At 44.6% G+C, this 14,099-nt stretch overlaps 1 protein-coding gene across 4 annotated transcripts in view; it reads right to left on the bottom strand.

Moving 5' to 3' along the window:
- PPP3CA (protein phosphatase 3 catalytic subunit alpha) overlaps nt 1–14,099 on the bottom strand; it is a 1,568,629-nt gene that overhangs the window by 337,728 nt on the left and 1,216,802 nt on the right. For all 4 annotated transcript variants that reach the window (XM_069630708.1, XM_069630707.1, XM_069630705.1 and 1 more), the window contains exon 9: nt 7,005–7,130. In XM_069630708.1, coding sequence (XP_069486809.1) covers nt 7,005–7,130 — 126 coding nt within the window. The remainder of the gene's footprint in view (nt 1–7,004; nt 7,131–14,099) is intronic.

Here is a 14,099-nt window from a genome sequence, read left to right as displayed (position 1 = left end):
GGTCAACCGACAGTAACCTCAAGGAGCAAAGCGCTTCCCTCTCCCAAGAACAAACGCCACAGAAAACAGTCCCATAACTCATAACAAGACATAACAAAACCAGCTTTCCCAGCAGAATGTCCTTGACTGCATACCAGGTTTGGAAAGCACGTTTCCTTCAGCAAAGTAAATTCAGCTCTCAGCAAAGTAAGTAGAGCTTTTCACTGAGGCATGGAGTAAATATCCATTATGGCTCTGAGTGCCCCCGGAATACACTGCGCACCAGCGCCATGTTTTAGCTCAAGCATAACACCACCACCAGCGGTATCCGCTTCCATTTCAAGCATGCTGCAGCGTTGTTAACCACTCTGAATACTGAATTAATCAACCATTTACCTGAGAAAATTAACATGATCGTCTAAATCACCTGTTCCTGCCAAAAAGGGACATCGGTCAATTAGTTCTATTTTGGAGTCCTCTGATTCTCACCTGTCACATCTATTCTAACTCGGTGACTGCGGGCCCTTAGCCTTTGAGCTGGTTGGTAGTTTGAACTTGCCCCCATCCCTATGCCTGAGCCTGTGCGCCTCTAAGCCGGGGGGTAGGGGGGATATAGAGTTGATTCCTACTTGGTGACTGCGGGCGGGGAGCCTTTGAGCCAGTAGGAGGAGATAGTGTTCGAACTATAAGCTGTTAAGAAAGTGTTTATTGAAGGATAAACACAGTGGATATAGTTCCTTAAAACTTTAACATTCCCCCTCTGCAGAGACTCAAAATAATTTCTCATATATACTATCAGAGGAGTGGGTTACTAGACGATGACCTAAGAGCCCTTGAAATTGATGGGCCGATGGTGTCATGTAAATTGGGAGAATAAAGGCCCTGTGCAAGGGTTAAATTGATACTTTCTCCACAAAGGGATCCTTTGTCTGAACAGTCATACCCTTCAACAGCCAGTACTATGAAAACAATTCAATATTTTTTCCCAAGAAGAAAATATCGAAGTGTGGGAGATGCTGATTTATATGAGGGAGATGACCTTGTGGGCAATTCTGATCTAACTAGACAAGTGAAAAGTAGCAGCTCTCCAAAGATAGGATACAGAAAAGATAATTATCAAACAACTAAATACATCCCCTTAACATCAGGCCTAGCTTTCAGTCCAATACAGATGCTAGGTGGGGAGCGGGCGGTAATTTAGCACCCGTAAACGGGAATAGATTACCATTAGGATGGGAGGAGATCCAAGATGAACTAAGTAGGTCAAATGAGGTCACTTTACCAGCTTTACATTTCGTCCTAAATTCTTTAGTAAATGTCTAATAAATGTCTTTGAGCTGCTAAGAGGGGAAGTACAAACACACCCGGGGCTCCTGCAAGAACTCACGAGGGAAGTAGGTGTATGTGAAAGTTCAATGGTGGGACTGAAAAAAGCCCTAAATGAGAACCTGTTCACCCTGCTAGCAGAACTAAAACTAGATATTCAGCGACAGTCAAAGGGAATAGAGGACTTACAGGTGAAATGGTCGAACACACAAGATTCCATCTGAAAATTGTCTGCCACTAATTTCAGCATTGGAAGATGTTCAAAGTAGGCAGAATATAGAGGTAAGTTCGGTGTTGAATAATCAGGAGAGGGCTCTCTCTGAATTTAATGACACTCCACTTTCAGAGTCGGTGATGGAGGAATTAATTTGCATGGCACAATCCTGCAACCGCCAAGAGGACAAAGAAGAGGCAAATCCATCTACTATAGATTTAACGAAAGAAGTTAATAAAGAACAGACTTCGAAGCCTAATAAGATCAATGGAAAATCTAGGAGGAAGAAAAAGAAAAGAATGTTTGAGGGGGACATTCAGGAGCCTCTGATTATAGTACAGAGTCAAAAGACAAAAAAAAATCAGAAAACCCAAAGGAAGAACAAATCTGCCGCCGTGCACTTTGTCAGGTCCATTACTATTCCTAAGAATCCAACGAGGATCAATGGGCCCACAAGTAAGACTAAAACATCTAAAAGCGTCACACCATATGACAATGGCTGCATCTGCTTAGAAGAGGCTGTCGGATTGTCAATGAGGGGTAGGGTCATCAGTTTGAGAAAAAACTTGCAGGGGTCAGTGAAGGTCCTTACTAAAACAACTATAGGACTGCAAACTACAACGCCATTAAAACCATTAAGGATAGCCCCAATATTCCTTAGTACGAAGAGAGAAAACAAGAACACTAGTGCATAGACATCCTCCGGTCTATTGGAAGCAGAAGGTCTTCCAAAGATCAACTGTATAAAAAAACACTGGGCCTAAACCAATGGCTCTGGAAACAAAAATTACGATAGCCAGAACTGATGTACAAGCCACCCTACAGGGCTTTGGAAAGGGTGCTTTAATTGAGCCTCCCTCCAAGTCAAAATGTAATGTTGGAGGGGAGCTAGACGTGCCTTCAAATCCATTTGCAATCTCTAAAATCTGTATGAAACAAATGGATGACAAGAAAGAAACAAGATCTTTAAACAGGATCGAAATTATGCCCATCTTTCGCCAGGCCGATGAATTATTTGTCTTCTCATCACACAACATTGAATATGTAAAATTCCCGGATACAAGAAATAACATCTCGGAATTGCGGTTGAAGTCTAGATTAGGTGCCAAAGCAATATTGGCAGGAGCACCAGTATTAAGAACTTTAGGAATAGAAGCCTCAGCCGACCCTTTTAGTGAGCAGGGTGTCTCCCCAAAATACAAAAGTGCGGCCCAGGAACCTAGGGTAACTAAAGTAGGCACAACATCTACAAATAAAACATCTACTAATATGAAAGAGTAGGATCATAGATCATCCTCCTCAAATTCTAGTAAAGACACCAAATCCTTGGTCCTTAGTACCAGAGATAATTTCACAAGTCTTTCAGCAGCTGGGCCTGGCTGAAGCATCACTTTAGTTAAGAGGGAACTAAAGTGGCTGCGCTCGAACACTAGGGGCTCCAGTTAGAAATAAAGATAGCAGAAAGGCGAATTTTGGGGAGTACGATATAGTAGCCATACAGGAAACCTGGTTAAAGCAACAACTAAAGCTAGATGGGCTCACTATAATAGAACAGTTGAGTATGCACCAAGGCAAAGGTAGAACCACAGGAGGCTTATTAATTGCATTGAGGCATTCTATTGTCTCGTGTCTAATAACAAGACATGAAATTCCAGATTCTTGCTATAAAAAACAAATTTAGGGATCACAAAATAGCCATGGTGCTCTGTGTGATTAACATCTATTTGAATCCTAGTATCTCTCTCCCTAATCTTCTTTCTGAAAATATTGGCACAAATTTTGACCCAGTTAAGCAGCCTACACAAAGCTGGCAGTATCATCTTGATCGGGAACTTGAATTCGCAGTGAATTAGATCCCGAATAAATGAAACAGAAAGGAAGGATTGCACGCCTAATGGTAGTCAGTGGCTATCATTAAAAAAAAAAAAATTGAACCTTATCATGGCCAATGGTAATATCAGGGGTGATGTACCTGCATCAGCCGCTTGGCCAAGGGGCATGCATGGCTCCAGCCTAGACTATACATTGCTAACAAATGATATTTGATATATGTAAGGATTTTAAAATTAAGAAAGGCTGGAGTGACCATCATAAGCTGACTGGATCATTTATTCTAGCCACGGAGAAGTTCGAAGTGCAGTATTGAGCTGTTTTGGATATGAATACTGGTGGCAATAGACTAGCAAAATTCAAAAGGGGCGGCCTTAATCTGAATCGGGGATTAACAATAAAATGTCAGACCATGTCCAAACAGGAGCTCAATGTCCTTTATGGCCCATTATTCGTAGAATCCATATAGGATGTACAAAGGCCAAAATGTGCAGGGGAACTGCTTTGTTGTAAGCATTGTCACTCCTTTGATGAAGAAACATTGGTTAAAAAAAGGGAGCTAAGGAAGGAACTCTGTGTGCTAAATAATAAAGCTCTGAATAACGAGGACCAGATCTCAGAAAGACGATTAGCTAAAAATGACAATCATTGGTCAAAGTCTCACAGACATATCCGCCTCCAAAATGATGGAGAGCAAATGTTAAGATCCCTGGGAACCATAATTCTAGGAATTTTTGGGTTGTTGTGAATAGGAGAGAACAGAGACAAATAATCACCTAATGCTATACAGGAGTCAGTATGGATGAAGCACTTTTCAGACCTCTATGGTCTATCGGGGGAGATCCCGTAGAGATTTCTGGAAAAGGTTAGTTGGCGCTTGACCCTCAGTGTGGAAGCCATAGAGGAAGTCAGTAAGAAATCCTCTAGATCTAGGGCCTCTGGCTCCATGGACCTAGTAATCAAATTCTAAAATCAAATACTACCTTATGGTCGAACATCCTTTTTAATCTCTTTTGGGACAGTCAACTCAGAGACCCTACCAAACTCGTGGAGGGAGGCCATTGTTATACCCATATACAAGAAGGGAGACCAGGCAGATCCTATGAACCATCGCCCGATCTCTCTTATAGACGCGGATAGTAAAATATTTGCAGAACTAGTCCTGAGGGATCTCAAAAGTTGGGTCAAAAACATGGAATCTTGTCAAAAAACCAAACTGGGCTCAGGTCAGGCCTGCCAACTACACTAAATGGCCTGGACCTGAGCACAACATCGAGTAAAGGTTTTCTGAATGGTGGACCGACTCTGTTCGGGGCAAGGGTTGAGCTGTCCCAGGTTTCGATGCAGTAAACAGAGAATGGTTATGGCTGAAATTGAGACAATGGGGACTGCCTGAATCACTCCTATCAAGTATTATAGAACTCCACAATAAGCCCTATCTCAGGATAAGGCTGGATGCTAGAGGGAATCTATTGTCTTGCATTTGGACCCATAAGGGAGGGAGACGGGGATGCATTGTTGCCACGTGCCTTTTTAATCTGTATCTGGCAGACTTGGCCAATAGCCTCAGGGGGAAGGGCCTCTCTAGTCCTGCTGTTGGGAAAGATAGGTTGAACTGGATAGCTTATGCAGACGACATTGTATTGCTAAACTTTACACCTGTCTGACTGCAGTGGCTACTAGTGGCCCTGGGAGAGTTCGCAAATGCTAACAACTTAATAAATCTGGCTAAATCTAAAATAATTGCTTTCAAACAACCTTTGACAAAGGACCCTACTTTTTCATGGGAATTGCTAGACCAAGTAATTCCGACAAGTAAAGAGGTTCTGTATTTGTGCTTCAACATTTGCTCATTTCACTCAAAGGGTTATATAGATGGTACTATGGAACAAAAGCCGATTTATCTAGGGAGTCAGATGGAGAAATTGAGCTCCTATTTTTGCAAGGTCTCTCATCCCCCTAATAAAATACTATGCGAGCAAAGTAATCCCCATTATAACCCATGGTGTAGAAGTTATCCCTGCAATTGCAACTATAAATTGGGAGAGGCTGGAGGGCTCTCGGTGGAAGAATTTGCATAGCTTCCCCCAATCTCTTCGGATTTAATCGTTGCGCTATAAATTAGGCCTCTTGTATATATTGTCAGTTTACAGGCTAATCCAGCTACCTCAAATACCCTGTATGAAAACCTGAAAACAGAGTTTATGAAGAAGGATAATCCTTTTCTGTCAGGTCTATCTATATATGCGCAGGATATCCTGGGTTCTTGTGAATGTGAAGTGAGTGATCTCTGCGACAATCCAATGTAGTTCAAAAAACGACTGAAAGGAAAGTATTATTCCGATAGCAGAAATTAGGTCAAAAAGAATTGTCCCACTCTCACTCCTCACACGAGAAACCAGGGTTATCTGCCTGGCTATCTAAGGTGCTTCCTGAATGCCAGAGGACGGAATGACTTTGTATATAAGATTTCGCTTTAACATTCTATCAACAAGGGAAATTCTTTTCTCAAGGCAAAAAGATCTGTATAGTGATAGTGCATGCCAAGGATGTAACAATGCAAGCATAGAGACAGTGAGACATGTCATGACAGAACGTCCCAGTAATCATGCCCAAAGGACTGCTAAGTTTGCAAGGTTTGTGGACAAAGAATGGTGGCTAGTCACCCAACCTTTCTGGGACTGGCTAAGCTCTGGCCACGAAAGTCTATTGACATGGGCCGTTGTAACATTTCTACGCAATCTGAATTTTCCAAAATGAAAGTTAACGAAAATTCATTTGTTTTGAACTGCACTTGTCCTCTTCTTTTTTATGTGGGAATATGTCATTTTAATTAATTGTAATTGTTTTAAATGATTTTGTAATTTTGTGAAAAGTCGAATGTTTTTTTTGGACTAAAACACAATACATTATTAAAAAAAAGTACAGAAACAATGTACACTATATGGGCCTTGTCTAATACCTGTGTCCTGGTTTCCAAATAATATTACATGCTGACATAGGTAAAAAGTTCAACTAATTTAAAACCCTGAAACATATGCCTTTTTTGCTGCTAAAAGGAGGCAGGACAGTTATTGGCCAGGCCAAACGGCAATCAGTACCATATGTCATACATTGTTTAAGGCACCACACAGACCACTTCTTAAACTAAACGTCTGTATAAATCAACCTTTGGATTGACAGTTCACCCCGAACAATCCGACACGAGCCTCTTAATACTAGGCATCAATCAGGAGAAAAGTATTTAACACATTTATGCTGGCGTCTGGCTACCCCCGTTCTATACACCATCCAAACGGTCTTCAAGAAGTCAAAATTGTGGAATAAAATTTACAGATTATAAAATTAGGGCAAACCTTTAATAGATTTGAGAAACTGAGTGAAGATAATCCAAGTGCCTTATCAAGCCTATGAAAAAAATACTTGCATCATTAGGCAACTGTTGGGTCTTTCACAAGACACAAGTACAATTCTTACCTCTTCAGTTTCACAATGAGATCACTGGTTGCATACAGGAAACGTTACACGCTACAAAACAGTTGTTTGTGCTCTTGCAATGTTGAATAGCAGGTGGCATGCAAATAGTCAAGCCACACCCACCTTACCATGTGAATTTTGGTAATGTCAACATGCCTGCAAAACAGTACTTTCATACCTTTCTCTCCAACAAATGGTAACGACCAGGTAAAAACATCCATGAAATTTGGGAGCCAATAGGGATGCGGGGAACAGTTGAATTGTCTGATGTTCATAACATTGTTTTCATATTTCAATACTGCAGCTGTAAAGAAAATAAAAGCAGGTTTCAACACAAAAGGTAAGGGCATTATAATTACATACAACAATGGGGTTACAGAAGGGCAAACATTTTCTCAGTCAAAAGAAGTGGCACTGAAACATTCAGAGCCCTTGAGTCAGTTGTCATTTTACAACACAACAGTTGAAGCAGGGGGAAACATGAGTAAGAAAAACATGGATCATATCCAAGTAACACTTCTATAATTTAGACGGTTTCTTTTGTAATGCAAATATTCTTTTAAAATGGGTAACAAATACACGTTCTGAAGGTTCGAGAGTACACGAGACTGAAAAAATGCAATATCTATTTACAAATATTTATTTACAGGAGGAAAAATGCTCTTTTGATCACATCAGGACGCACAATATATAAGAAATCAGATTTGAAGAGAAACAGTGAGCTTCTTACAATGGGGTGAGTTTGAGGGATATTCTGACTGGGTTGTGGAGGGGAGTAAATGAACAGTCGCAGGAAACAAATAAGTGGACGTGCATAGATTAAGGTCAACAAACATTGGACATGTTCGAGTGCAGGTAGGCGGTACAGCCAGCTGTGCTTGGGATACGACCATGATGGGTGACGTGCTAGAGTAAAGGAAGTGAGGAACAGAGTCAGGTTAGAGGCGAGGGAAAAGTGTTAGCTAAATGAAATATTCAACATGCCTTAGTTGGCACACTGATTACTACAAAAGGTGAGAGAAGGTAGGACAAAAACGAATGACATTCTATGTCAAGACCGGAGGCGAGCATTAGGCTTCAGTTCTTTTTCCACTCTTCAGCAATTTCAATTTAGACAGAAAAAATAATCAAATTTAAATTTTTCGGTCTAGACCCCCTTCTGCAGTCCTTCACACTTCCTGTCTGCAACTCCTCTTTTCCTGCTATTCAGCAAGACAAATGCATCTTTCATTTAGAGCGCATTTCTAGCTATGCTGTGGATTTAATGCATGGTGTTTATGTGATATATAATATGAGGACTCCCATGTGAGCGAGAATAGCCAGATTAGCAGCGAGACCCAGTGCGAGTGTCAACGATGTCCTGGGCGTGAGTTAGACATCACAACATTGCAGAGATACAGATGAGAGGGCTTCATTCCTGCATCAGAGAGTTTTCTTATTAGCGGTTCAACTCATACACGCTCACAGCTAACCAGAGCGCTGAGCGGACCCCAAGCATATTCGGGGACCCGCTCGGACGTAACGCGTTGGGGCCGAGTGCGAGGAAGCCCCGAGGCCCCCTCCCTTGGAGAGGAGGAACCTCGCATGGATGCTTGTGCGTTTAGCTCAGACATGAGCACTAGAGAATGGGGAGAGCCACTCGCAACAACGAGAAAGCATATACACGGCACGCAGCCTGGCACGGTGAAAGACGATTTAAGGATCGGAGCGAAATTGCAGCTACCGATCGCAGACGAGCCACAAGTCAACTGGAAGACGTCAACGAATGTCGTGAGGAAAGCCCATAAGAGCCAGTATGTTTCTCCTGCAGTGGGGTAGTGCAACACAGGCAAATAATAAGCCTTTAAGCTGAAAAAGCATACGCACTGGCAACCTCTCCACCTCTAAGAGACACAAGCTCTGATGGAGCATAAATGAAGCAGTGAATACTGCATGTGCTCAGAAAAGCCTAGTCCTTTACCAGGAGTCAAGCGGACGTGTGATTCAGCCTGCTGTCTTCGGGCAAAGGGCACACAGCACCCACGCTGCATCATGTCAGAGTCAGAATGGAGTGAGAGTGAGCAAACAGAGTGACCTGGCACTCAGCTTCAAGCAGATGCTAGGGAACTCCTTGGTAGAGGCAGTGGCAGAAGGGGTAAACCCACTGCAGGACAGGTTTGCTGCCCTAGAGTCGATACCAGTGAAGAAGGATAAGAGCACACCTAGAAGCACCTTGAGCACGCGAAGGCAGCCGGCATTGGTAAGGGCCTTCAGGGGAGTAATGCAACCCGGAAGAGAGAAATCTCTTCTGCTCCTCTGACTCAACACTAAGAGGCCAAACAGCATGCCTCAGAGGCTGCTGATGCTTTTTTTGGAAGTTGAAGGAAGCTTTCCTGCAGAGGTTAGCAGTGCCAAGCCTCCTGACCCCGGACTCAGGGGGAAGACATTATGGGCGAGACAGGTGAAGACACGGATTGAGTCTCCAGAAGCAACTGCTTGCTCACAAGAAGAGGACAGCAGAGCTGGGAAGGACAAAGCAATCACTGTGGGAGATAAAAGAGCCAGGAAAGAGAAGCACCTGGAGACAAGCTACAGAGATCACAGACATGTTCGATCCCAAGGGAATTAGGAATCCCAGGTCTTCTGACTGGCAACCCTCGCCTAGAGTAGCAAAGTACATGGCTCAAAGGACTAGGAAGCCACTGGACAAGGAGACTAGGTGGAACGTCCGCAACCCGACTGGCCAGGGAAAGTGGCTGAGGCTCCTGAATTGGACATGAAAATTACCACCTTCGTCACCAAGACCTCAAAGAACCTGAGGAAAGGCATGGGTAGGTCATGGAGAAGTTGCCAAGAAAAATTACTAGATCTCACAGACCTCGTAGCAAAAATGAGGACAAAAATGATGCACCTGGCGGAACACGCCAGAGAAACTAGAGAAGAGATGGACCCCCGATACTTTAGCAAATTGGGTGCAGCATACAATATGCCTCCTGGGAAATGCCAACCGTCCCATCTCATCTGAGAGGCGTATAGGCCTCCTGCTCAAGATTGATGCCAAGCTAAGCGATGTCGCCTCCTACGAAACAGGGGAGGCTGCACAGGGCTCTCTCTTCATATAAGCTTTCGGCAAAGAGATAGGGCCATTCGTGGGGACATACACCTCACTGGAGAAAGAACAGGCATCCATCAAGAAGATTTTCCAGAGCAGAGTTTTTGCTGGGACTGGCCGCTATCGGGTCGCCTCTCCTCTTCTCAATGACCCCAGGGCAGCAGATGCCAATACTGGGAAACAAGGCAGCAAGACACCACCTTCCCAAACAGAGGGACAAACTTCAGGGGAGGTAGTAGAAGACAGGACACGAGGGGAAGCAGAAGGTGAGAATGGAGCTAATCTATCAGAGATCACAGACATGTTCGATCCCAAGGGAATTAGGAATCCCAGGTCTTCTGACTGGCAACCCTCGCCTAGAGTAGCAAAGTACATGGCTCAAAGGACTAGGAAGCCACTGGACAAGGAGACTAGGTGGAACGTCCGCAACCCGACTGGCCAGGGAAAGTGGCTGAGGCTCCTGAATTGGACATGAAAATTACCACCTTCGTCACCAAGACCTCAAAGAACCTGAGGAAAGGCATGGATAGGTCATGGAGAAGTTGCCAAGAAAAATTACTAGATCTCACAGACCTCGTAGCAAAAATGAGGACAAAAATGATGCACCTGGCGGAACACGCCAGAGAAACTAGAGAAGAGATGGACCCCCGATACTTTAGCAAATTGGGTGCAGCATACAATATGCCTCCTGGGAAATGCCAACCGTCCCATCTCATCTGAGAGGCGTATAGGCCTCCTGCTCAAGATTGATGCCAAGCTAAGCGATGTCGCCTCCTACGAAACAGGGGAGGCTGCACAGGGCTCTCTCTTCATATAAGCTTTCGGCAAAGAGATAGGGCCATTCGTGGGGACATACACCTCACTGGAGAAAGAACAGGCATCCATCAAGAAGATTTTCCAGAGCAGAGTTTTTGCTGGGACTGGCCGCTATCGGGTCGCCTCTCCTCTTCTCAATGACCCCAGGGCAGCAGATGCCAATACTGGGAAACAAGGCAGCAAGACACCACCTTCCCAAACAGAGGGACAAACTTCAGGGGAGGTAGTAGAAGACAGGACACGAGGGGAAGCAGAAGGTGAGAATGGAGCAAATCTATTACCCACCCGTAGGTGGGAGAACGAAGGAATTTTGTCTAAATTGCCACGCGCTTTCCAGCGATGCATGGGTATTGCAGACTGCCAAAGGGTTTCAAATAGAATGTATGCAGCAGCCAGAACAAACCGCCTGGCCTTGCACCATTCAGATGGAGGAACAAACGCTCCTACATGGCGAATTTATGCAGCTCACCGTGAAAAACGTCAGAGCACTGCAGTGTGCAGCTTTCGGCTTTCGTGAGCAATATATTTTGTGAGGCCCGTAATAAACCTGAAAGAGCTTAACAGCTGGGTGACTTGCAGGCATTTCAAAAAGGAGGGTATCCACATGCTAAGGGACCTTCTCAGGAGAGACGACTGGATGTTCAAGATAGACATCAAAGACACCTATCTGACAGTCCCCGTAGCCGATTGGCCCTTCCTAGCGTTCAGGTGGAAGGGCAATTTCGGCAATTCAGCACTGTACCTTGCGGTCTTGCATCAGCTCCCCTGGGGGTTCAAGCTTAAGCCGGTAGCAGCAGCCATCGGTGAGAAGGAAGTTTGCTTGATAATATATCTCCAGGACATACTGCTCTTGGCAGAGGACAGAGACACTTACGTACCAGGCACAGTGGGTGATGACACTCCCAACGAGCCTAGGCTTCCTAGTCAATCAGGAGAAGTCTAGGAACACAGGAGCCAGGCCGCCAGACTGAGTGAGGCTGGATTGTGATGGAGCACAGCTCCCTGGTTCCTGGACAACAGGTTGTGGCGTGGATACATTCTGATCTGAGGCACGGATGAGAGCGCCAGTAGTTCAGAGTACCAGAACTGTCTTGAGCATTCACGGACCACTAATATCAGTTTGCACTGATACTTTCTGAAAACGTTGATGCCTCCTGATACCATAGAAATGGTTGCGATGTATATAGGTGTAAAGACTGGATTGGGGATATATGTATTTCGGCCCTCTATACTGATGTGATAGAGACACAGAGCACCCCAGCAAAGGTTCTCTATATGTTAGCAATGGACGAGCAACCAAGCCTGCATTACTTTAGTTGCAACCAAGGCTGAGACTTAAGTGATGCAGGCTAGTTCTTAGGATCAGTGAATCCCCAAACCCCCACAAAGGAATGTCCACACACTAGGTTATGTGCTTATGTTTAAAAAAAAATAAATTAGGGTTCATGTAAACATATACACATACATAAATAACACACTTTGTACTCAGGCAACACTATCCAAATAACGGCAATATATGCTATGTGGTACCACAATATACTTTGATTCAGTAACAATGCACTAACTGCTGACAGTTATTAAAAGCATGAGAATTCTAAGCAAGGTGTAACTTCATACATTACTGTAGGAAGGCAGGTACGATTCGGAACTTTGGCAGAACTTTAGAGTAGATATACAATACTGGGTTCGATGTGAAAAGACTTCATTATTAAGGTCTCATGAGAAAAAGAGCGATTTGTACTGGCCATTTTTCTTCTGATCGTAGATCCTGAGACCTTAATGAGTTTTTTTCACACAGAACACCTTTTTTTTTTAAATTCAAGCCCCCCCTTTGCCCCTTCCCCAGCCCGCACTTTCCCACGTTTATAACCTGCCCCCCGCATACCCCACCAATTACTCCCCTTATCCAAAACACCTACATAGACCAACACACGCACCCACACACACACACACATACCCGTTCTTCTCGTCCTGCACTTCCCGCTCCCGCTGAGCCTGTCAGCCCCTGTGCGCCCTCGTGTGTGTCAGGGCCGTGACGGTTTGATTTCGAAAGGCGCTCCATGTGGTCACCGGGCGTTGTTTCTAAAATCAATTTTTGGGGAAAAGATCTTTCGAAAAATATTTTTTCACCTAGAAGGCAATACTGTGTGAGGACCCCTCGAACCCCCACAAGGGTAATCTGTAAGGAAAGGTTTAGCTGTACTTTTCTTGTATATTACAACCCAATCCAAATATGTTCAATAATAGTCTGCTTCTCTTTCTACAGATCCCACCACCCCAAAGTACCTGGGAAGCCACAGGAGAACAGGCTCCAATATAAATCTGGGACCACTGGATGAATTCATAGGATGGAAGATTCTCTTCCTCATCACAGTACCTTTGGTGCTTTGGCAGGCGAAGTGGTGGAGCTTCTTGGCTTTAATCAACGAGACCGCTCGAGGATGGACCCCCCGCACCCCCCACTTGGAAGAAGGAGTCGCTGAGATGTCTATCGAGAATAAAGGAACCAAGCAGGGTCGGAAAGGCAGCCCTTTCAGTCTTCACAGTGGTCTCTGTTGGCGAGTCGGTCCTCTGGCTGTAGATGTTCCCCAAAGGTGAAACTTGCTGTGGACCTCGACAGGCATGTCTGAATACAAGATCCTTGGACCTCTTGCATGACTTTCGGTGGCGACGGGTGCAGTGGCTGAAGTAGGTGCCTAATTTACCGCCTTTCTGTTCTTCGGTGCTTAAGCCTTAACACGGACCTAAGGATGGCTTCCGTCAACCTGGATTGGACTGCGGACCCTCACCAAGTCTGGACACTTCGGATGTCTTCTTCAGATTTTGGTGACCACAAACCCACCAGCAGACACTCCAATGCAGGCGGCGACCCTGGACAGTCTCCGGTGTCGAGAAGTGGACAGATTTTGGGGAAGGGATGTCACTTGAAGGATTCTTCCAATGATTTGGAACTTTTGCAGCTCTGGGTGTCATGCAGCACCATGCCAGAGTACCCCCCTCTTCTGGCTGATACTCAGCAACCTGGTTTCTAGCTATAACAAACAGTCCTCCGGAGCTTGGGACACAGATCAACTTCTTGGCTTCAAGATGTTCAGTTACTCCTCTTCTGGAACCCATGAAGATCCCTTCTCCAGATGGCAGGCACACAAGACTGCCTTCCAGGACACTGTGTGAAGAGCAACAGTTGCAAGAGGTTGCCTATCCAGGTCCTCTCTGGTTCAGTCCTTGAATCAGCATGGCAGTTTTTCGGATTTGATGGAGATGCAGCAACAGATTTCTTCCTCCAGGTGGATTCTGGGATGCAAACTTAAAAGGACTTCAGCTTCCGCTTCAGGTTTCTTGTTACGGCTTCTAACAAGGAGGTGA

Source organism: Ambystoma mexicanum, chromosome 6q (genome assembly GCF_040938575.1).
Source record: "Ambystoma mexicanum isolate Mex_15411 chromosome 6q, UKY_AmexF1_1, whole genome shotgun sequence".
Lineage (NCBI taxonomy): Eukaryota > Metazoa > Chordata > Amphibia > Caudata > Ambystomatidae > Ambystoma > Ambystoma mexicanum.
Note: the sequence above shows the minus strand (reverse complement) of the source record. Positions and strands in the feature narration are given on the sequence as shown.